This window comes from Pimephales promelas, chromosome 10 (assembly GCF_988280905.1).
Source record: "Pimephales promelas chromosome 10, fPimPro1.hap1.1, whole genome shotgun sequence".
Classification (NCBI taxonomy): Eukaryota; Metazoa; Chordata; class Actinopteri; order Cypriniformes; family Leuciscidae; genus Pimephales; species Pimephales promelas.
Genome location: NC_142778.1, coordinates 30238171 through 30263003, shown reverse-complemented (window position 1 = coordinate 30263003; position 24833 = coordinate 30238171). Strand labels below are relative to the sequence as shown.

General features: G+C 39.2%; 3 protein-coding genes across 5 annotated transcripts in view; 2 read left to right on the top strand and 1 right to left on the bottom strand.

Moving 5' to 3' along the window:
- The window catches only part of igf1ra (insulin-like growth factor 1a receptor), a 100906-nt gene extending 86663 nt beyond the window's left edge, over positions 1–14243 (top strand). Inside the window, exons 12-22 of one of the 2 annotated variants that reach the window (XM_089116448.1) lie at positions 317–594; positions 767–909; positions 1002–1167; positions 1266–1368; positions 1459–1529; positions 1631–1860; positions 3123–3230; positions 3536–3698; positions 3812–3941; positions 6153–6287; positions 9224–14243. In XM_089116448.1, coding sequence (XP_088972574.1) covers positions 317–594; positions 767–909; positions 1002–1167; positions 1266–1368; positions 1459–1529; positions 1631–1860; positions 3123–3230; positions 3536–3698; positions 3812–3941; positions 6153–6287; positions 9224–9725 — 2029 coding nt within the window. In that variant the 3' untranslated portion in view covers positions 9726–14243. The remainder of the gene's footprint in view (positions 1–316; positions 595–766; positions 910–1001; positions 1168–1265; positions 1369–1458; positions 1530–1630; positions 1861–3122; positions 3231–3535; positions 3699–3811; positions 3942–6152; positions 6288–9223) is intronic. The other variant, XM_039684296.2, reaches the window with a different exon arrangement.
- On the bottom strand, positions 13241–16378 carry pgpep1l (pyroglutamyl-peptidase I like). 2 transcript variants are annotated; one of them, XM_039684297.2, is made up of 5 exons: positions 16196–16378; positions 15955–16007; positions 15455–15571; positions 15055–15281; positions 13241–14521 (listed from the first exon to the last, which is right to left on the bottom strand). In XM_039684297.2, the coding sequence occupies exons 1-5, from the start codon at positions 16233–16235 to the stop codon at positions 14272–14274; spliced, it is 687 nt and encodes a 228-aa protein (XP_039540231.2). In that variant the 5' UTR covers positions 16236–16378; the 3' UTR covers positions 13241–14271. The 2 variants fall into 2 exon arrangements, with proteins under 2 accessions (XP_039540231.2, XP_088972573.1); XM_089116447.1 differs by lacking the exon at positions 15455–15571.
- Positions 16379–16398: 20 nt separating this feature from the next.
- Positions 16399–24530, top strand: synm (synemin, intermediate filament protein). The gene is made up of 4 exons (XM_039684057.2): positions 16399–17643; positions 19337–19461; positions 21058–21128; positions 21246–24530. Exons 1-4 carry the CDS (start codon positions 16849–16851, stop codon positions 23423–23425), a joined length of 3171 nt encoding a protein of 1056 aa, XP_039539991.2. The 5' UTR covers positions 16399–16848; the 3' UTR covers positions 23426–24530.
- Positions 24531–24833: the final 303 nt, after the last annotated feature.

Below are 24833 nucleotides of genomic sequence, written 5' to 3'. Positions count from 1 at the left end.
TCTATTTTTATTATTTTTACTGTTATTATTTTCTACTCCATTTCCTTTTATCACCTTTATTTTCTTGCCCCTCTTACTGTCATTTTTTTTATTTTGTTTCCTTTTTTTCATCTTTTCCTTTCCTAATCTCATTTACTGCTCCCTTCCCTATTCATATTCTGTTATTTTATCATTTCCTTTTCTTTTTCATTGTAATGAAATTTCCTCTTTCCTGTCCTTTTCCTTTCCTTTCTTCCTCTATTTCCTTTGCTTTTCCTTCTCCTGTTCATTCCTCTCCTGTCATCCTCCTCTCTAACACTGTCATTCCCTGTCTCAGACCTCCAGACAGGAAGCGTCGAGACCTGTTCGGAGTGGCCAATGGCACACTGCTCCAAGGTGCAATCAGGAACATCACAGGACTGGAGAGTAACCTCACTGACCCAGAGCTGCATGAGAAAGAGTATCCTTTCTCCGAAGGCAAAATCCATGCAGAGTTCATGGAGATTTCCAACCTGCAGCCCTTCACTGTGTACCGCATCGACATCCACGCTTGTAACTACAAGGTCCACCGTTGCAGTGCTGCGGCTTTTGTGTTCTCTAGAACCAAACCAGCAGGTCAGTAAAACCAACAAACCCGACTTGTGCACAAATGACTGCATATCCAGGCCAACAAAATATACAAATTCAAGTAATTCTCCTCTGTGCTTGTTGACAGCAATTAAAACTGAATCTGATTGAATTACTGTAAGAGAGCACTGGCCTTGAGCACAATTATGTTCTTCTCCAGACAAAGCGGATGATATTCCGGGCATTGTAATTCAGGAGAGGGATGAGAAAGCCGAAGGAACGGTGCTGCTGCGGTGGCCTGAACCTCATCACCCTAATGGACTGATCCTCATGTACGAGATCAAATATCGTCTGGGAACTGAGGTTAGTGTGACAACTAACTCATACACCATTAAGAAATAGTTTAAAACTGCAGCCAAGGCCACAAACCGACTGTGTATGTGTGTGTGTTTCAGCCTGAGAAGCATGAGTGTGTATCACGGCAGCAGTACAGAGTGCTACGAGGAGCTCAGCTTAGCAATTTGGCCTCTGGAAATTATTCCGCCCGGGTCAGAGCCACTTCTCTGGCTGGGAATGGCTCTTGGACTGAGCCAGTGTCCTTCTATGTGCCACCACCTAAAAGTAAGGAACACATATATGATTTAATTTTGAAATAGCTTTTTTAAATGCAAATGTAGTGACCTGTCTTTGTAATGTTTGAGTATCTTTCTCTTTTACAGTAAATTATAGTAATGCCTTCTATCTGGCCATCATCATCCCTGTTGTGGTGCTATTTTTGCTCACTGCAGTGATCAGTGTTGTCATCTTTGTCACCAAAAAGAGGTTGATGCTCCATCTATTCTAAAATAGACTTTATTTGAACTTCCAGTGTCCAGTACTGTGTTTCATTTGTTTTTCTGTGTTTGCTTTCAGGAATAGTGACAGGTTAGGAAACGGTGTGCTCTATGCTTCTGTAAACCCTGAATATTTCAGTCCCTTTGAAAGTGAGTATTATGGTTTAAAAACCAGGTCATCTTTAAGTGTTGCACTGCCAAAATATATATTTAAAAAATAAATGTGCTGACTGTTATTTCTGTAACCTCAGTGTATGTACCAGATGAATGGGAAGTGGCTCGAGAGAAAATCACCATGTGTCGTGAGCTGGGTCAGGGCTCCTTTGGTATGGTGTATGAGGGCATCGCAAAGGGCGTCGTCAAAGATGAACCTGAGACCAGAGTAGCCATCAAGACTGTAAATGAATCCGCCAGTATGCGTGAACGCATCGAGTTCCTGAACGAAGCTTCAGTTATGAAGGAGTTTAACTGTCACCATGTGGTAAGAAAGAGGGCACAATCTCATCAAGCTTTAAACGCATCAAACTATTGAGACACTACAGGTTAATAGGGTAAAAATTTAAAATAATAGATATCACCATGAAAATTCCTCAGTTGATTACTTACACAAGTATATAAAAAAATGTATTATAAGTTTTTTAAAATTTGTATGTTTAATTATGCAAATTAGGCATTATCTCATTAAATATGCACAATTTTGCATAATATTTTTGTTAGATAGATCTAAACATATGACAAAGCCAGGTGCAAAATTCTTTTTTCATTTTGTTTACACACAAGATGAAAAAAGAGTTCAGAGGGATTTCAGGAAATATGCGTTCATTACCTAGGAAATCAAAATATACTGTCCATAGCCTTAAAAAATCGATTTTCACCATTTTTTTTTTTAATTAAAATGTCACATAAATCAGGCCAGGAATGATTTATTAACAAATCCCTCTGAAAATATTCTCAGAATACTAGTAAGTGTATAACTGGAAAGTTTTCTGCATGCTGAGATATTTGTATAGGAGAATGACAAAAAATTCATTTTGAGAAAAAGGCAAGTAGGGAATTTAATACATTTCTATTGGATTTTTTTTTTTCAAAAACAGAATAAATGCTCAGACCCTTAGAAATAATAATATGTAATATTTCAAACTCTGATTATTTAATAACATGGCAGGCATATAAGGCCTACAACTGCAGTAACACATGAATTAACATTGGTAGAGTACACCACGTGATGCGTCTGTGCGAATCACGTTAACAGAAACCAGCAATAGCCGATGAGATTTCGTTATTAGCTTTAAATCCCCCTTTGGACATACACAATTGGTTACTGATAGAAAGGAAATGCCCATATTTGGGTTACACAGCATTGTGCAGGAGATTCAGAGCTTTACAACAATAGCGGTCATGACAGACTACAGTAAACAGACGTGTTGGAATGCTAACTTCTTGATAAAATCGAGAGAAATTTACTGCCGCAAGTAAACAAAATGTAATAAAATAAACATCGTAATGTATATTTTGAACGTTTTCTTTATAGCAGCTTGAAAGAACACATATTGAAGGAGTAAACTAGCCCAAAATCTCTTTACTGATAACTGCATGAAAAATCAATGTTTTTGCCTGCCTTGTCTCACCTTTTTGCCTACCTGTTCCACCAAACAAATGTCAAAAATAATGATGCTTTTTAAACAGGTTGCTCAGACACAAATTATTTAATTTCTTCTTTTCTTTGTACCCTGATTGGTTTAGGTGCGACTTCTGGGTGTGGTTTCGCAAGGCCAGCCCACTCTAGTTATAATGGAGCTGATGACACGGGGCGATCTGAAGAGCTACTTACGTTCTCTCCGTTCAAAAGAGGTATGGACACATCCTGTCGTCTCTGCCTGCACAAACACCCTCCCACAAATGCTCTAATTGTTATCCCATAATGTATCTTTATACTTCTTTATAGCTTATTAGAATACACTTTTACTTCATAACATTTCAATAAACACTTCATTATTTTTGTTCTGCTCTGATCTATCTTATGCCCCCTTTTAGTTAGTGTCCAGTTTTTCAAAGTTACTCAATAAGTCAGTCAGCTCTTCACAAAGGGGTTAGAAGTGCAAGAGAGAAACAGAAGTGTTGAATGCAGCATTTGTCATCTTTTTTCCACCATATAGCAGGGCTCTAGCAGCCAGTCTCTGCCTCCGTTAAAGAAGATGATTCAGATGGCCGGAGAGATAGCGGACGGGATGGCATACCTCAATGCCAACAAGTTTGTCCATCGAGACCTGGCTGCAAGGAACTGCATGGTTGCTGAGGATTTCACAGTTAAAATTGGAGGTAAGTCTCAGTGTGTTTAAGGAATATATCTGAAACAAGATTTGATTGAGAGGTGTGAGACTGGCCTTTCACGGCTTTCTTCCAGCTCATGTTTGCTCTCTTTATGTGTTTAGACTTTGGCATGACAAGGGACATCTACGAAACTGATTACTATCGCAAAGGAGGCAAAGGGCTTCTGCCGGTCCGCTGGATGTCCCCGGAGTCTTTGAAAGATGGAGTGTTCACAACAAATTCTGATGTCTGGTATGAGCTGCCTGTCCTCTCTGACACTTCTCTTCACACACACACAAATGCAAAACTTTCTGTTGCTTTTGCATAGTGTATGTGTGAATTGATCTGCGCTTGCATGTACAGTATGTTACCGGTCAAACATTTGGACATACATTAATATTAAAAAGTTTGTGGTCTGTAAGATTCTTTTAATGTTTTGAAAGAAGCTCATCTAGGCTGCATTTATTTAATTATATATATAGTAAAAACATTAATAGTGTGAAATATTATTACAAGTTAAAGTAACTGTTTTCTGTTTTAATATATATTATACAATGCAAATTATTGTTGTGATACAAAGCAGTTACTCTAGTCTTGAGTCACACAATCCTTTAGAAATCAATCTACCTGATTTGGTGTTTGAAAAACATTTCTTATTATTTATTATCGTTGAAAACAGTTGTGCTGCTTAATAGTTTTGTGGAAACTGATCATTTCTTCCACCTGAATTCTTAGAAAGCAATTATTTGAAATAGAAAGCTTTTATAATTATATAAATATCTTTACTTTTGATATTTTACTATTTAATGCATCTTCTCTGAATTATTCTGTTGCAAAAAGGAAAATGGGAGTGTAGGAATTGTATAGTGACCAAAAAAATGATCTAAATCAGAACTACCTCATATTTGGGTTTCTAAGTTCGTAGTTGCCTTTGGTATAAGTTGGGGTTTTATGATGTCTCCTTTTGTGGAACCCCCTTCCTAAAAAATAAAGAAAGTTTTATTTTTTAAAATACTTACAACAAATTAAAATTACAACAAACTTGTTTAAAAAAAAAATCCTGGTCCATTAAAAAAATGATTAATTAGTTATAAGATTATGTTATGAAATTCATGAGCAAAAAAAAATATTTGCTTATAACAATAATTAAAAAAAAAACTTACTTCATTTATTTATGTGTGTCCAAAATCTGACTGATGAAACACTGGGATTTTTCCATCTGATCAGCGGGATGTCCCATCAGAGACACAGTAGCCCCTCTCCACCACAGGACCCCAACCTTCTAGAAAGCATTGAAACTGTCTCTTTATTTTTCTTAATACGACAGGAAGCCTCGTAGGCCTATAAGAGGTGAAAACCCTTTGATGTTTTTTTCCACTGATGTTCTGTCAAGGGAGAATATGCATCACTTCCAGACATTCTTCCAGTCCCAGCCAAGCGAAACGTGACCAAAAACATTGTCTCTTTGTCTCAGACAGACTGTCTCTCCACAGCCTTAGTCCCAGCAGCGGCGGTTCAGTAGAACAGAGTCACGGTGCCATAGACCGACTTCTCCAATTCTGCAGTTTCCCAATCTCCAGCGTCCCACAGCTCTGTCACTCCGTGCGCTCCTAACCTCCTCCAGATGTTTGGTAATGACGGGGTTGGTGTGCCAGCGCAGACCCGCCTCCCTGTCCCTCCGTCCGTATCTGCTGCTTTTGAAGTCCGCGAGATGAAAAGAGTCACCGCGAGCTCCCATCTCGTACTCCCATAAACCTCGCCGTTAGGTGTCTTTATTTGTTTCCTTCCCCTGAAAAAGTCCCACTCTAATGCGGTTTTGTCTTTCAACATGCAGATGTTGCAGCCAATTAGATGCAAGTCACTGTTGTAATAGCCCTGTTTTAAAGGGTGTTGAGCTTTGTCTCAGATCCCTGGCCAGTGTAGAAAATTTGTCCTCGGAGAACTAATGAATAACGACTGGCAACAGTGTGCTCTTTGTGTGGTTTTTATTTGGGGTTTGCCGACATTCTGGTCCGCCGCTGCACTTTCTCACCGGCCGCCGGCTAATATATGGACTCATTTTCATTAATGAGGAACACAGGGCTAACAAAAACACCACACTAAAAGAGAAAAGTTCAGGTCAGCGGCTCATGCGGTGTTTGTGACTTTTGTGCTCTTTTTGAAAATAAGCATTTTTGTTGTTCCATGTTAGAAAAACAAGGAAATGCGCAGATGCATCCTCAGCTTGTCAGTGACACGCACTGCTTTTAGGCTGGACTGCAGTTGTCTCAAAGCGCCTCTTCATGCATCTCTTGACCTTAAATGGCCTCATTTCTTTCCTCCCCGTCCTCGTCTGACTGGATTGAGTTACTTGATGTTTATGGTCGCTGACGTAAATGGGTTTTATGACATTTAGCATGATTTACTGTAAGTGCCTTTGTGTTGCTCCTGCAGAGTTATTTTAACCAGTTGCTCTTTCTTCAGGTCGTTCGGTGTGGTTTTATGGGAGATCGCTACTTTAGCCGAGCAGCCTTACCAGGGCATGTCCAACGAACAGGTACTGCGCTTCGTCATGGAGGGAGGACTGCTGGACAAACCCGACAACTGTCCCGACATGCTGTGAGTCCACCAACTGCACTTTGCTCCCAAACTTGGCACTCTGCTTTACACTGTTAACCCTTTGTCCTCTAACCGGCTCTTTTCTATTTAGGGATGCGATATCACGTTAAAATATCAGTAGTATGTCACCAGATGCTGCTGCTAACGTCACGCCAGGCCAAAGCCTGACTGGTGCCATTTGCGTCATGGGTTAAAAGGAGACAGGTGACATCATGTTGTCGAAGAGCTTCCATCCATAGAAGGGAGAATGCGTGGTTCCCAGGGGGTGACAGTTACGGTGACCCGTGCTGCTCCACTTTTTATTAAGAGCTTCTCGTACTTATCTTCGCATCTTCATGTCTGCCTGCGTCACCGATCTGGTCTGCCGTTCTCCTTTTCTGGGCTGATGTCAGTAGCAAGGCATGAGGTCTATCTGTCCGTTTCTCTTGACCCCTTTCTCCCTCAGTCACTCTTTCTTGTGTCAACTGTTATGGAAACACAAACCCCCGGTTTCCATGGCAGCTGCATTGTCCTGATTGCACGGGAGAGGAGGATTCGAACATATGCTGCGCTACATTGCTTGTAGTGTAAAAACGCTGAAGCTTTGTATCTCATCATTACACTCAGCTAAACATCATAAAGTCAGGATGTCGGCCTCATTTCCGTGATATCATGAGAATTTTAAGTATTACTTGGCTGAAATGCAAGGGCAGTGATTCAGAAATAGCATAGCAACACTTGCTTGAACAACGCTCATCATGTTGAGCTCAATAATTGAACATTTTTATCCCAAAACTGTGATGTTTCTGAAGTATTTTTTAAATAGTATATCAGTAGTCCTATCATGGATGCATTGTTTTTAAAAAAAGAAAAAAAGGTTTTACATTTCATCATTGTCCTTAATGGCAGTCAGAAGCTCTGCTCCAAAACCTAGTGAGCTGCCTACCCTACCTAGACAGCATCATGTTCGTGACAGAACGGTACACAAGTTTGGGGTCTGTACTGTTTTTTCAAATGTTTTTGAAAGTCGTCCATTCTCAGTAGGGCTGCATTTATTTATTTGATCCAAAATACAGTAAAACGCTAATATTGTAAAACATAACAATGTATAAACTACTGTTTTCTATTTAAATATATTTGAAAATTTAATTTATTGCTGAATTTTCTGCAGCCATTACTCTAGTCTTAACTTCCACATTATGCTAATTTGGTGCTTAAGAAACATTTCTTCTTATTAATGTTGAAAAGTTGTGCTGATTAATATTTATGTGAAAACTAAGATACTTTTGGGATGCAAAGAACATATAAGATTCAAAAGAACAGCATTTATTTGATATAGAAATCCTTATCAAAACCGTCACGTTTGATCAATTTAATTAAGGCATCAACACATGTATCCATCAAAGAGAATCCATTGTGTCAAGCTCAGTGAAAAGCATAAAATGGAAGACAATAGATATGTGAACAGATATGGCATTACGAATGTAATTTAATACATAGTAGTGAAAATAGTTCAGATTTGTTTGAGTGCTGTTTATTTTTATCTTGCCATAGGCTTAGAAGCAAACTAAAATCAAACTCTTTTGGGATTCATTTTGAGTCGAGTCTCTCATGCTGACTCGGAGCGCTATTTGTGGAGTTGCTGGCTTTGTAGAGCACTTCAAATCATTCACTTTTGAGGTTTCCTTTCAGCTAGTATGCTGCCTTAGAAGGCAGCCACCCATAGAGAGCCAGTAGACAGGAAGGTAGCTCAATGGGTTTTGGAAAAGAGAAAGCGAGTGCAGACAGTGGGCAGGATTTATCACATTTTCTGATTGGGTTTAAAATCACTTCAGTGAGAAAGGACAGATGGCTTCTGCTATGAATTTGTGATCCAACGAACGATAAAAAGGGAGGTAACTTGCGAACGCCAGGTTTGTCCAAAAAAACTTGTCATTTTGACGGTTGAAACCACGAAAAAGTTTAACTTTCTGCCGTTAACTTCCAGTGCAGTATTTGACCCGATACTGTGGAATGTCCTTGCGAGAAGGTTCCCAGGTCTGCTCTGAAGTCTGAACCTGTGGCTGGAGGTCACTTAAAATGTATTTCAGTGGGACAGATAGAGCTGAAACTATTCTTAGCTTGTTTGTTTTGTCAAGCTTGTGGGATAGTACCACACAGTTATGATCATGGGTTTTATTATTTTATTTTGTTTTTTGCTTCTCATGCATCATCCGTTCTTCACATAGGAGGTTTTTAGGATAGTAGTGCACTTCTCAATGTGTACAACCACAAAATGTTCTAGAAGTTGTCTTGTCCACAACACTCCTGTGTGTTCTAGCTTTAGTGAACACTGCCACCTGTTGATGGGTGGAGTTTTTAACTAAGTGTGAATCACCTGGGTTTATGAAATTTTATTGACATTATATTGCTTGTTTGCACTGCAGTATACAAGTACATGAATATGAGAGTTGCTTCTGTCACAACCACAATGCTGAAATGTAGCTATATTTCAGTTATAATGTCCATTTTGCTGAAAATCTCTCTGCTAATTCTTTAAACAAATTCTGCAACTTTCTTTCAAGCTGTGCCATTTCATTTCAGATTTATTTTAATAGTTTTAGTTTACGATAAAAACGCTGTACACAGGTCAGAGTTTTAGACAGATTCAAACTGGTAAATAATCTTTTTAAAGTATTGATTAAAAGAACTGGCTTATTCTGGTCATTTAATTACAGGAATCAGGCTTATATGTTCATGTTGTACATTTTTGATACACTGGTTGCACAGTGTGTTTTGCTTCACTAAAATTAATTCGTAAGAATAATTTATTTTGCAAATCTTTTGTTTTTAGTGTACATTATTTGCAGTTCACAGTCAGTTTATTGGATTACGTCATAGTAACTTTTATTTCTAATAGTTCGTGTGACTTCTGATCAACTTCAAACTATAACACTATATGTGTATCTGGTCTACAGGTTTGAACTGATGCGGATGTGCTGGCAGTACAACCCTAAAATGCGACCGTCTTTTCTGGAGATCATCAACAGCATAAAAGAGGAACTGGAGCCGCCCTTCCCGGAGGTAAGCTTTTTCTACAGCGAGGAGAACAAGCCCCCCGACACAGAGGAACTGGACATGGAGGTGGAGAACATGGAGAACGTTCCACTGGATCCTGCTTCCACATTAGCCCCCTCCTCTCAGGGGAGCACAGGGGCTCAGACTCAGAGTCCACAGCCGCTCTCCCCAGCTCAGGGGCCCGGGACGCCAATGGGGTCCGCCCTAACCTCCTCCACCTCAACGCCCTCCTCCTCAGCCTCTCCGGGCCTGGCATTAGACAAGCACCCAGGACAGATAACAGCAAACGGGCCAGTGGTGCTGTTAGGGCCTGCGTTCGATGAGACGCAGCCCTACGCGCACATGAACGGGGGACGGAAGAACGAGCGAGCGCTGCCACTGCCTCAGTCATCGGCCTGCTGATCACGACTGCTCAGTTTCCCTCAACTCCTGACACAGGGTACCCACATTTCCCTCATATGTGTTTTTTCTTTCATTCTCGAGGAGTCAAAACCCCAGGGCTGACCATGGAGTCGACAACCAAAAGGACGGTGTCCTTCCTGGAAGTCAGTGGATCATTTTGTTCGAATGATGGAGGATGTTTCGGGTGATTAGTGACAGAAAAAGCCTACAAAAACTCTTGCAATATTTAAGTTTTCAAAATGAACCACCACACTAGAGAGGCTGGCTTTCACTTAATGTTTTCTAAAGGAGGAAAACCTGCCAGTTCATTGTGAAACAAGAGAGACAAGCATATTAGCCAGCAAGCCCAGCCCGTGAACGCTTTCAGGGTGCATACAAGTGTGTTTTCATACTAAAATACACATTCACCTCTTCAGCGCAAGTACATTTCTTCCTCCAAAACTGTCACACATTTCTCTTTCAAAATGGCGCAAGACTTTCTTAGCTGCGATCGATTGTTCTCAATCAGTAATTGGTCACGTTACTGGTTGAAACCACCCTTCTACTTAATCCATTTCAAGGGTGTTTGTTTGAGAGTGAGGTGGGCTTTTTTTGAAACTGCCAAATTTTTGCCAAATCAAAAGTTATTTATCATTACATCACAACCCCCCACAGCCGATTTTTCAAGGTTGCACTTTGAAGTAGCGCAATCGAGGGACTAAGCTCTCATACTGTCTTTGATGGGGGAATTCTGGACCTCATCTTTTACAATCAGCTTGAGTTTGTAAATCCTTCCCCTTTTTATATGGATCTGATCTTCGACTATTGCATGGAAGTTCCTGCTGCACACACCATCTGTGAGCTGAGCCTCTGTGAAAGCAATGTCTCAAGTCAAAAGGAAAGAGCATGCCACTAATGGCGAGGCGTATATGAATTATAAGGGATCAGCTCTGTCATGAAGCAAACTGAGGGGCTTCATCTGTTTGTGGGATGAGTGAGGCATTGTACACAGCAGGTATTTTTTTAGACTAGTCATTAGTCTCTCTGTACAAATCATATGATTCTGAGAAGGGTCTTACAGTTCTATGTTAGACCACAAGATCATTTACACACAAATCATTGGTTTGAGTCACTTTTGATAACTTTTTTACAGTTCTGATGTTCTTTGTCTGTACAGAAAGAAGCTGCTATTGTTTTTCTTTGGTGAGTGTTATATATATATATATATATACATACATATGTATCTATGTATATATATACATACATATGTATATATATATGTATGTGTGTGTGTGTGTGTATGTACAGTATATGGAAATCCTTCAGGTTTAATATTTTATGATATCTCCACTACAGTCCATTTTCTTATGCTTTATACTCTTCTTGCAAAAAAAGAAAAAAGAAAAGAAAAAAAGAGGATAGCAATTTATTTTTTCTCCCTAAGAGGTTGTCTGCATTGCCACATGTCCATTGCCTTGTGTTTAACATTTCTCTATATTATTATTATTATTATTAATTATTATTATTATTAGATGCAACATACTCCTTTAGCTCTGCATGTGAACTTTAGGCACCCTTGATAAAGTTGTCTACCATTGCACCTGTTCACGAGGTGCAGCTCAATCTCAGGTTAATGTTACGGTTTTGTTCTCCAAACATCATGTTCCCATAACTGATTCCACTTCAGCTTTTAGTTGCTGGCCTCTCCTTACAGTGTAGTAAACCGTACAGTATGTCTGTGTTCGTGCTCATGCCTCCTGCCAGGCATTGACATGGAAGTTTTCATTTACATTTCTTTACCCTCAGACTATTTTTGTAACCCATTCATGTAACTGAATAGCAACTAACAGGGCTAATCGGGTTGTCTTAATTTGTCTCGCATATGCCAACCAGCCTGTATCGCCTCCAAAAGAGATGTTCGTAATCTCAGTAATGAACAATGCCATCCGTAACCAAATAAGAATCGGTTCGAGTTCAGAGAAGTGATCGGTTTCTTCAAAGATTGCTAAATAAAACAATAGGTTTCCCTGGCTAGTTGGCTTTAAAAAAAAAAAAAGTTTAGTTTTGAAGAATTTCTTCGTGTGTATTTGGGAACGTTACCCACGTTGACTTATTTATCCTGTCTTAGAAGGTTATTTTCCCCCTTTGAAGGGGTATTTATTTAATTTCCTGTTTTTGTGTGTGTGTGATACCAGTTGAAATCACTGTACAAATGCCCTTATGATTTAGTATAAAGTCTGATTCTAGATGCATTTTCCATGATGTCATGACTGGGGGACTTTCTTTTTTCATTTCCTTCAGCATCTATCTACCTCATTCTCTTTTATTTTTTTAAATGTGTATGTATATGAAATTATAAAATACATCTCGATTTTTTTTTTTTTTCTATAATGGACACCTTATCATCATCTGTCATGTCTCTGATTTAAAAAAAAAAAAGCACCACAGAGTACAAGCTCCCAGAAGTGGAGAGAGAGGAAGTCATGGTGTAAACCTTATCACATGCCTGGCAACGCAAAAATCGCACTGCTCTCGATCACACTGCAATACTTTTATAAATAATCGTGTTAAAATACCTAATTCACCAGATGGTTTCTTCATTATGGACCTTAGAGATAAAACCGTTCGTTGCTATCAGCTATCAAGTGTTCTTCTTTTTCTTTTTTGGTATTTAATATTCTTTTTCACTGATCACCACTTATTTGCTATCTAATCAATCAAACATCTGTTCATAAAGGTTCAGGAGAGCATATAATATCGTCATATTGAGTAACTTGAGACCAAGACTTTGACAAAAAAAAAAAATAGATTTGAGTCCAGATATGATGTTTTCATTGAAAGCTCTACATGATGTTAAATTTTCCATTAGTTAAAAGGATCTTATTTAGCAAAAACTCATTTGCAGCATCAACGGAGATCTTGTGTTCTTGTGCACAATAATGTCAGTCTCCTACATCTGTCAATGGCCTATGACTTTAATACACTGATAACTATAACATCATAAGATAATCTTCCATCTCTTTTGCTGCAGTCTGCTCTAATACCTTTTGGCCAAAGCATCAAACGATCGAATGAATACTGTGGATTTCGTAACACTTTCTCATAACAAACCAGTGGATTTTTTTCCCTTCTCATAAACCTACCTGGAAAAAACATTCCAACTGATTTGTTTGGTCAGTTGCACTCCACATGGTCTAGCGAGTACAATATATAAAGGGCCAATTGTTGTCGGCGTATTCATCGACATCATTCTCTAGAGGGAGAAAGGGCTGTAGTTTTGCCTCTCTTTTCTACTGCTGCTGACAACATGCTGCTTTACAGAGACTACAAATAGTCTTGCCAATAGCATTGGGTAGGTGGTGGATCTAAGCAACATGCTTTCTCTCTGCAAACAACCATTAAAAACAGATGGGTCAGAGTCAGACGATTAAATTGCAAAGAGGATTCGGAGAAAGTCACGGTCTTACAACCCCTGGCCGTTCTGTTTCATGGCACTTAAAATATTCTTCTTCTTTTTTAATCGTTTGAACTCCAGGGGTTGGAAACAAGGGCGCTTGTAGAGGATACCTGGTCGGGATGCTGAGAGGCACATTGTTAGAAAAGAATATTATTCTGTGTGGTACAAGATGAACGAAATAACCATTCTATAAAATGTTGCATATGTATATGGGTGGGAGTGTATCACGCGTAGATGTAGTGATGAAGATTTTGATGTGTTTATAATGGAAAATTATAGATATCACTATTTATTTCTGCTTCTTATTTCTTCCTGTAATGAATATGGACAAAAGCATTGGCCTGTTGCAAAGTGAATGTCAGTTTTCATTGAATGCTGCCAAGGTTCCTTAGTTACCAGTAGGTTACAGTTCTACAGAAACGCATACACAGATAGGACCGCGATGTCCAGTAGATTACGGGTAGTCATGACACAGAGAGAGCGAGAACATGACTAGAATTTAAAATAAAAAAGAGACAAGTTTACAGTAGAAATAGCTTCTGCTGCAATGAAAGTTTTCGCAAACCAGAAGGTAGATTGACTGAAAGATTTTTTTTCCTCAACTATCGTGAGAACTATTATTATTTTATTATATTTCTTCATAATGAAAAACCTCAGGTTTAGAACAGATGCATGTATGCATTTTAATTGCAATAATGAGCTTGAGGTTTCACAGACATCATTTTCCAGGCACTGTTGTTTCTGCTTGGCATTCCAACAAATTTCAAACGGGGCCTTGAACTACTGTACTGAAAAGAGTTTAATAACACTTTATTTACCTTTCACAAAAAAAAGAAAAAAAAAGAAAAAAATCTCTGTGTCATTGCATTGATTGGTAGAAACTGATGATGAAATGACTTGGCTGGTACTCTCGTCTTCTTTTAAGTTATGTATCTAAGGCCTCCTGTTTTTCAGTTTTCTCCTCACCTCCAGTTGAGATGGTAGACTTTTTACATGCCATTGGCTTAATGTATATCTGAAGAATTTTCATGTATTTTCTTTTTTTCTTAAATTTTGAATTAAAAAAAATGAATGAGTATGAAGTCTAGTGTCAAGTGTCACTTATTTAATTTACAATACGTGGTCTACTTGACAGGATTGTGTTTTATGGGGAATGTTTTCTACCTGTGTGCTGTCCACAGACTCTGAGGTTGTGTGTGCAGAGCTGTCGAGCTGGCGTAACAGAGCGTGGATGATGGTCTGGAGTTGTGGTACCAGTCTCTCTGGACTTGCCAGGCTTCCTGAGGCTGGCACATGGATCAGCACAGCCTTTCCCTGCCCATGGTACAGTGAATAGTAGTATACAAAATCACACAGGTACCTGTAGAGAATTAAACTGCTGAATTACTGTAACAACTTTTGTACTGGACCTTAAAGGGATACTCCACCCAAAAATTTCAATTCTCACATTATTTACTCTAAGGATGTACTTTATATATGACTTCTCCCTGATGCCCACAAATTAGTTAAAATCTCCCAGAATCTAGAGCGAGCAAGAACACGCATGCGTAGCGAGTACGTTGAATTCATGTTTGTAAAAAAAAGACACCGCAGTGTCATTACATCACGCCCGTTACAGTGTCCTGTCCATATAAATTTTGTGCGCTCAAAGTCTAGTGTGATGACCGTAACTGTGACGACACGCTGACCGTTCCAAGATGGCGGATGTGTCTGGAGCGGTCGAATGTGGGATTTACATATACATGTCTACGATGAGAGTGAATAAATGAAAGAATTTTCACTTTTGGGTGGAGTATTCTTTTAAATCAACACATTTTTACAGATAACTTTACATTTTTATAGATGAATAATAATTTCAAGTTTTATCAATTAATCAAATTGTTAGTCTATTACCTCCCAGCATCCCTGGAGTAGATGACATCAAGTCCCATATTTTTTAAATTCTTACTGAGGGATCTCATGTCTATGATAGAGTCCAGTCGCTCGGGTCCACCCTCAATACAGCAGTGATGAACAGGGTACAGGCCACTCACATCCCTGTCTTTGTAGCAGTAGTTCTTGCCTGTTTGCTCCAGTGTGATGCCTTTGGATCCCGGGGCTATGCCCAAATGGATAACAACCTGCCCATCACAGTGAGAATATGTCTCTGTCATCATTTTGTATCAAAAGTAAAATTAGTTTGTAGATATATCATTTCAGATGCTGTAAACTTCTCATCTGCATCTCATATTCCCTTCTCTGTTATGAAGTGTTTCATCAAGACTTCGACTATGTATAAATAATTGTTTGTTACCTTTGGAGTCATTGATTGCCAGATATCATCAAGAACTTCTTGTGAATTTGCATAACTGACAGGAATCTCCATAATATGGACATCTATGCCCAATCCAAGTCCTGCCATCTTCAATCTCTGCTCAAATAGCAAAGTGTGGCATAGTGTGTGGTCCATTTTACTAACAAGAACTTATAATGACTTTATAGCACATGGGTTTTATACCTAGTATTTGTATTCCTATAGGAACCTAAAATTTGGCATTTTATTCAATGGTAAGCTACAAATATATACAACAGCACCATTAAGTAAAAGAAAGGTGTAATGTATTCTTCATGGAAGAAAATAACTATTTTATAAATAACTATAAATAACTAGTTGCATTCACATGATGAGGGTGAGTAAAATGTTTTAAAGTTTTGGGCGAATTATTACTTTAATTTGGCCTAATTGCTAAAATTTAATTATAAGTATATATGTAAAAGAATTAAAAAATGTTTTGTTTTACTAGTAGGGCCTACCTTAGCTGCCTCCCAACTTGGATTCACTACATATTGTCGGAAAGGGGCAAAACCTAGTAAATTAGAAAAAATAAAAACAGCATTTAACATACATAAAATTAAAAGCAACAGAGCCGACTATTCAGGCAACAACTTATAACTATTACCATAGACTGCGACACAACTTTCACTCGACGAAATAAGTTAATTAACCCAAAAGTTAACCCAACATAACCCACGTCAACTGTTAACGTTAATTTACCTGTTACAACTACAGTCTCGCGAGTGGTGTCCGTGTCCATCGAGATTGAGGTTTTATTAAGTTAAAAGTTTAACTTAAAACACGGTTTACCGCCTTTCTCGTAGGTTGTAACGTTAACTGAAGACGAAACTAACGATGTTGTGCAATAGTATAGACTGTGACTGCGCAAATGAGACATGCATTGTCCGTTTTTCTCCACATGGGAGTGCCATCTCATATCCCATCATAGAGCTAAAGACGCACAACTTCAAACATCTTGAACGGGACAGAATTTGTACAACCTACCATGGCGAAGGACTGGGTCATGAATATTAATTAGAGCGGGCTGACGTTGTTAAGAAAGCGTCCAGTCACACAACCGAATTAATATTCAACAGTTTCGCGCATAACGGCCAACGGCAAATCACTGGGTGAACGTAGCGTTGCGTAATTAATATTCATGAGCTAAACCGTGATCATAGTAGGACTCACGACTCACTAACGGGACATTGGATCAGCTCAAATCCTCCGCACTTGTTCGACTTTGCCTCCGCCCAGCGCTTCTCATCGACGCAGAACACAGATGACAACGAAATAATTTATTAACTTCTAACTTGACATATTTAAGCGTAACCCGAATTTTCTCATAACAACAACAACAACAACAACAAAAAATGTTCCGAATGCAGCCGTTTGAAAGCGAGAAGCTCCAATTACAAGAGCTCAACCAAAGACTCGGCCAGTACCTAATGCGCTCAAAACAGTTGGAACAAGAAAATGCCGGCTTAATAAGAGAAATAAATTCAGTCAGACAAAACAGGTCTGGAGAATGGGAAAACAAACACATGTCCGAACTACGGGAAATGAGGAGACTGGTGGAGCGTTTATCTTTCGAGAAATGCAGAGCAGAGATGGAACGGCAGAAGCTGCGCAATGAACTCCAGATGCTTCAAGCGATGCGTTCAGATGAGGCTTCGGTGGGCAAAGGCATCGGCACTGAGCTCAAAGGCTGCGAGAGGCAGCTCCATCATACTCTTGAGACCAACAGTGCTTTGGAAGCTCGCCTTGTTGAGCTTGAAAACGAATATAAGTTTTTAGATGATGCCCACAGAAAGGAAATCGGCCAGCTGAGGAACCAGGCGCACTCCCGAACTGTACGCGTTGTGACTCAAACGCATCACGCACCTCCAGCAGTTACGATGGAAGAGATGCAGGAGTATGCGGCCAACTTCACTGAAAGCTGGCAGGGGACTTTGGACATGTACCGCCTGAGGGTAGAGGAGATCGAAGAGTCTATAAAAGCAGACCACGCGAGGCTGGAGGACATTCAGAGGGAAAAGAGGGAATGTGCTTCACAGTTCAAGAGGCTGCGTGACGAGATTGAGAAACAAACACAAGTGCAGCTGAAGCTTGAGGAGCAGCTCGAGAACATGCAAGAACATTTCAGAGATGAAATCAGTCAGTATCAGGTGGGTGTCAAAGCAAAACAAAAGGCCCTTTATTAATAAAGTCACTACAGTACAGATGAAAACAGGGATTGCGTAAGGATGTACAACAGCGCCACACCCACTGTGCGCACTACTACTAGTGTCAGCAGCATCATGGCACATTCTAGAGCAGTTACACATTACCATTACTGTTTTTTCTTACAATTAGAGGCACAAATCACGTCGTTATCCCATCTATGGGATATATTTGATAAAAAAAAGTAGTATGGCGCTTTAAACATCAATGTCTGTAATCCCCTCCCTTACAATGGCCGAAAAATTATCAAACAAAAAGTTACTGATTCGAATATATTTCTGACATTTACTTTAATAACTAACATGTAGTTGTATAAAAAAAAAAACTGACGTTCAACATTTCTTATGACATACCCACTTACTGTATGTTGAGAAGTTTGTCAGTTGACTTTTCCCCCCTCAAAAACATTGTTTTTCTTTAATAAATAGGCCTAGTTTTATACATTTATGAAAAATATAAGTTTATCAGTGTTTTTTAGTTAATCCATGAGTAAAGTAAAATATTACAAAACATAGTGGAGACCAAGCAGACATCAACTTCATGTCGATGAACATTATCCAACACCTTTTGGAGCTCAAGTGAGAAGTGCTTAGGCACTGCCAAAATCCACGTTTATCATCTCTTGCTCAGTGTGCCTTAAAAAAAGAGCAATAAACCCTCATCCCATTATTGCTTCTCTCCAGGGAGAATGACAAATGAGCAGTTACTGAAACAAAGTGCAAGCATCAGTAAAGTGTTGTGTCACTGTGGGCTAAATTGAATGTAGGATGCCAGTCTTAACATATTACTGCAGTTAGTTAGACTAGCCTATTGAGTGCCAAATGTTCCGATTCCAAAACCACAGATGCACTCATCAAACAGACTAATGATGTGTTGTTGTGATTTTGACATGTATTCAACATCTTTTGTTGACCCTGGAACAATATTCCTGTCCAAAAAATACCCCTAAATCTAACCCTACCCATAAATTATCCCTATTATCAAAGGGAAATGATGGGTGAATGAGAATGGTATCGAAGCTCTTTAACTCTTGTTGTAAGCCTAAACCTGATACTAACTATAAACTTGTTCCTCAGATCTGATTGGTTGATTGGAATGTTGTTGCAGGATCAACAAGGACGTTGATCTAGGAACATGTTCAAATCGCATAGCTAAAATTGGTCAGAGATGATATTTATGTCACCACTTGAGACCAAAAGTACTTGATGGAGAGTTTGGAGCCACTGGAGTGTGGGGAATTCAAAGGCTCGTAGCAACCATTCAATGTAGCATATTAGGAATTTGAACTGTGAATTACATTGACTTATAAAGGTCTTGTCTTGTGACTTGGACCAACATAAAGTAGATAACTCTTCTATCATTAAATCACCCCGTCTCTTTAAATAAATAATGAGGATTCAGCTGGGGGTGATGTTGGAAGAGCTTTCAAACAGGTGCATCACACAAACAGTAGCCCCCAAAATACACTTTGGGTCAATAAGATGCAAGTGGACACTCTTTTGAAAGAGAGAGATGAGTTAAAAATAGGTTTATAGTTTAAACACTATACTATTTAGTGTATTATTGCAATATCCACTATGTACTCTCTGTGTGTGTAAAAGAGCAAACAGGCTAAATATTTATCTTCTTTTCATACAGGCTATCATTGAGGAACTGGAGTATGAGCGCAGAATGTTGTCCAACACCATCTCAGAGAAGCTGAAGGACCATCAGGAACTCTTACAGGTTAAGATGGGTCTAGCTTTGGAAGTGGCAACATACAGGTAGAGCATACAAAATCAATATCTCACGTTCTATGTACATTCACTTAAATGAGCACATTCAGCTTCTCTTTTTCTGATAATTCATGGTAAATGAACCCAGAGGTCTTCTGCTTGGACTTGAATCATGCGTTCAGTTTTAACTATTTTCTCAAGCTCATGTACTTTTTTATGGTACGGTCTATGGTCTGATGCTAACTCAAGCACAGGGATGAATGACCTGTTTCTGTGCTCTTAAAATGGGTCTCCTCCTACATTCTCTTGGTGACATTAAATATTAATACCAAAATTACTTGTGCTTCATGGACTTTGGCTGACAAGACATCCCACAGGACCAGTGGAGGAGTCCTTGAAAGTCTTAAATTCATATTTCATTGTTAGGGGCCGATCTCACAGTACATGTTTTTGCACTGATACACACCATCTCTGTAGTATGTTCGCATCTTTTACAGCATCTCAAACATGACAATTTTTTACCATTCCACTTCCCACGTCTAGCATTTTTTGAAACGCAAAAACACGTTCTGTGTGAATGGCCTCTTATTCTGCTATTTTAAAAGTATGGGTTTCTAAAACTTTCTCCATGCAGTAATAATGTGAATATAAACATTCGACTGTTGTCTGTTTTGAGTTTTGAGTAGAGTAGTTTGACATAGCAACCACCCCTAACATGAGCCTAGATGTATTTTTAGCCACTGCAGCAACAGAGCAACTAATGCCGCCCATTTGGCAAGTCTGCTTACAGTCCCGCCTCTCTTTTCTTATTAGACTGGATAGCTCCTTTATTTATGACCTAATCCATGTATGTTAAACAAAAAACTGAAGCTTATTTATGATTTTCATTCTTGTAAAGCTGTCTGATGCAGTAGTTAATGCACATGAAAGATCAGCATCTAGAGTTACTAAATAAAGCTACATAACAGTAGATTAAAAATAATGATTAGAGATTTTTTCCCCCACTTCATAATCCATGTAGAAGATCCGTCATTGTAGGTACTTGAAACTGTATGTACAACCTTTATTTATTCTTAATCAAATGTTTGGTTGGTCTCTTGTCTGAAGATGTCAATGTTTTGGATAATATTGAGACATGAATATGTAGAAGTTCCATTTGTCTATTTCAAACTGCTCCTCATCTTAAGCCATAATGAAAACGGACAGGGTGCATTGTGGCAGTTATTTTTAGTGCCGTCTTTCAAAGGAATCACAGGGGACTTTCATACGTTTGCCGTATGTAGCTCCACATAGTCTGCTTCGCTTTGGTTCTTCGGCACATTTTTCATGTAAAAGCATTGTCAAGGTAGGTTCGCTGCTCAAGGACCCGTTTAACCAATTAAACGCAATGGTGGAGATAAAGAGTGTTTTTAGTGACCTTAACTGTGTTTCTGCTTAGGACATGGGCTTGGTAGGTTATCTGGTTGCCCTCAGTGTTGTTTGAGCTTTTGCATGGTCATGGCAGAGCATGGAGGTAGTCAGCATTCTCCAAAGAGGTGAAAAAGAAGTGCTTAGGTTGTTCATGATACTGTATGTTCTGCTCAAAGTAATTAGACCTTAAATATGCCTGTTTACCTGTATCTTTGACATTGTCATGTTCATCAGGGCACTCTTGGAAGAAGAAGGAAGACATGCTCAAATGCGGTCTAATCAGCATTCAAGAGAAAGAAAGATAGGTATTTGCTTGTGTCATATGATTTTTAACACTATTAAAGTTTGGTTTACTATTATTCTAATTCTAACAGATGTTAGAAAGTAAAATGTCATTTTTATCTGTTATCTTTCTACTGTAGATATAAAAATGCCATCCCATCCTTACACTCCAAGAGTGTCGATCAATTCGGCAAGTCGGCCAGATACAAGGAAAAAAGCCTTCACAGGATATGATGTTAAATATATGGAGCCTATTTCCAGTGTGAGAACCTCATCTACATCAAGTCAGTTTCATTCACATGAACCCTCAAGGATCGTGCCCATCAGTGTATCAAATCGTGCCCAGCAAAGTCCTGTTTCAAGAAGGGACATGATTTCATTCACCAAAGCAGCGCAGGCAGCTGCTTCCAGTACCCTGAAACCTGGAGTCTCTTCTGTTGAGATAAAGAGAGAGGAAACCGATCAGAGAAGTATGAGAAAGGAGGTTTCACATGATCGTCCCCCCTATACAATCGAAAGTATATCAACCTCAAAAATAGAGAAACCAAAGCCAGCGAATGTGATATCACCCCTTGCGAGTTTGAGCAAGAACACCACTGAAGAAAGCAAACAAGATGTTGAACCGAAAGAAAAGATAATGGATGCCAAACAAGATATAGAAAAACCCAAGGCAACAAATAAAGAAGAAAGTGGGGATGTGAAAGAATCAATAGCTAAAGATGTGAGAGTGTCTGAAAATGTAGGGCATAAGGTGTTTGTAGGTGAGGAAAAAGTACTAGATGCGATTTCTACTGAGGAAATAATTCAGCAGGTCATGAAACCAGCTGGTTTAGATACTAGGGTCAGCTCAATGTCCCCTGACTCAAAATTCACATATCATGTGGAGAAAACGGAGCAAGAGGACGGATCCACCAAGACTCAGATTGTCTTACAATCTAAAGTTGAAGAGGAGCTGGATATGTCTGAAGATTCTGCCCTGGAGGACCTTCTCAACAGGGGAGTCAAGAAAGTTACCCTGGAGAACATCAAAGGAACCCCAACTGGAACCATGATCGAGAACCTGCTGAGTCTTGGCCTGCAAGGTGAGAGTTTGGGAAATAGGTCAGTGAATGTGGAGATAATCGAGGAACCTGTGGAGTCTCCGAGTGATGAGGAGAGTGAAATTGAAATAGAGGAGACTGCGGAGATTAAGTCTAAACAACCAAACATCAGTCCCTCATCGATGTTCTTCCAAATAGAGGAGCTAGAGAGTGACCCTAAGACCAAGAAACCCTTTGACAGTGGTTCTGCTGAAGCCTCTCATTATGGAAACAGTGGCTCTGTACAATTTCAGGAAGTTACCAGAGATGAAAACATACCATACTTCTCGCATGTCCAAGAGTCACAAGAATACTTTGTCTCCACTCCTGAAGACAATATGTCGGAATTTGAGGAGGGTGGAAGGTTTGTGTCTTACAGCCATTATGGAGTTATGGATGATCTGTCTGATGAACGATATTACCAGGAAGATGACCACGAACAGCCCACTGCTGAAGGTCAGAGGTACAGAGATTCACCAGAATATGGTGACCACTCGTTTTTGAGAGACAACATCGAAGACTGCATAATTGAAGAGGAGGTGCACGTCTCTCCCACCCTGCAACAGTCTATAGTAGGGATCCTGAAGAAGGAGTCTCTAGACCCCGAACAGCAGCTCAGAGGAGCATTAGAGCAAATCCAAGATACAGTATCTGGAGCCCTCAAGGAAGAACTTGCATTTTTCACAAAAGGTAGAGAGACTCCAGAAAATGTCTCTGTTGACATCAAAAAAGTTGAACAAGTTACAGACAGCGGAACCATGACCATTGTGGCTGAGGTTAATGTGTCCCAGACGTTGGAGGAGTCTGGGCTGCTGGAAGAAGGAGATGATCTGTCTGAAGAGCAGATAATGGCAGCGCTGAGCTCCTCCCACCCAGGACTTCAACAGGTCCTTGGTGGTGGAGCTGGTGCAGGATACACCATGAACATTTCCCAAGAGGAGTTTCAAGTGGAGGGAATGCCATGGATGACCAGCAAAGAAGAGACCCAACAATGGAGATCAACCGATGAGGTCGGCAAGACGGAAAAACACATCAAGCTCGGCCCTAGTGAGAAATCCCTCACTTTTAAGATGGACGTGAACAACGGCTCCTCTGCATCAACAAGCGGAGGAACCGTTAAAGTACAAAGAGGCGGCAGCGCTACTGAGTACTCACAGACCCAGATGATTGACCCCCACTTGAAGGTCTGTCATGAGAAAAGAATCGCAACTGTTTATCTTGAAAGCCCCAAAGATGAGTGATATCATGAAACAACGTCTAAATGACACATTGAATATCAATCAAATAATTCATTATGAGATGAACCAAAAAAATCAGGTGTTGTAAACCAGAATTAAAATTTCATGGTCCATGTACTGATCCCAGTTTTTGAACAATACTGTAACTGACATAGCTAAAGTATTAACAAAGCTAAAGCTAATCACTTTAATACTTTACTTTACCACATTTTATTTCATTTTCAATATATAGTACAGCTTTAACTAAGCACAGAAAAAGTGAAAAACAGTATTTTCTTCCCATTTAATTTTTAAATAGCTTAAAAAATACATCGCTGACTATATAAAAACACACACGCTGTTATTGTACCGTCTTGTGCTTCTAGTTTCCATAGAATTGCAAAAACAAGTTTGGCATGTTTTAAATCTTTTTATGAAATATGTTAAACAGAGATTGATCAGACGGAAATATTTACAAAAGTATGCAGAAATTCTAGATTAGTGCAGGCTTAAATAATGTGAGTTATTCAAAACTTTAACCATAATATCACAAATATCTTCATTCACAAATTTGAATATTTTTGATTAGTTTGGTCAACATTTTGCCAGTGTCTAGTTCTGAAGGTGAGAAGCACTAGACTGCCCTTCCTATAAGAGATCTCTTAATCCTTAAATGACATTAGACCAGCGAGCACTAATCTAGCAATCCTGCTCTTCCAGGACAACACATTTTTTCATTGCTTTAGTACTGTACAGAGACAGAGGGAGGGAGAGGGAGGATCGTAGATCCTTGTAGAAATCTTGCATTCAAAATAAGTGCTAGGCAGCTTACACAGAAGTGTGTAAGTGCTTCCAGAATAGCTATTCGGTGCTATTAAGTCTGTGTCACAACCTATTATGCAATATGAGGATTCAGCTCCACTAAATGACAGTCTATTTTTAGGATTCCATTGACACCACAAGGTAAAATAGTGTCTGAAGATTTCAAGAAGTGTAAGCATGTGTGTTTTCCTCTATTTTTTCTATTTATCTTTTAACAGATATCAGCATATTAAAGTTAATGTCACCAGATGCTACAATGGTGACAGTCCTGTGCCTGTTAACAATGCTGGGAGTAAAAAAAAAATGTGTAAAATCATTTCAACTTTGTTTAATGATTTACCATTTCATTTTCAAGTAGCTTTTTATGTCAGTATTATCAAAAACTATCATAGATCTAGAAATGAGATCCTCAATATCATGTATGTTAACACAGTGATCTCAGGGGTTCTTAAACTAGTTTGGTGCTTGATGTCATGAGTTTTTACATTTGTTTTGATGACACAAAGCAGAATATAAGAGTTTTTTCACATTTAAGTGACTTAAATAATATCCAGTATAATACAAGATGAAAGAATCCCATTTCTGGGTTATGTTGACAAAGGGGTGTTTG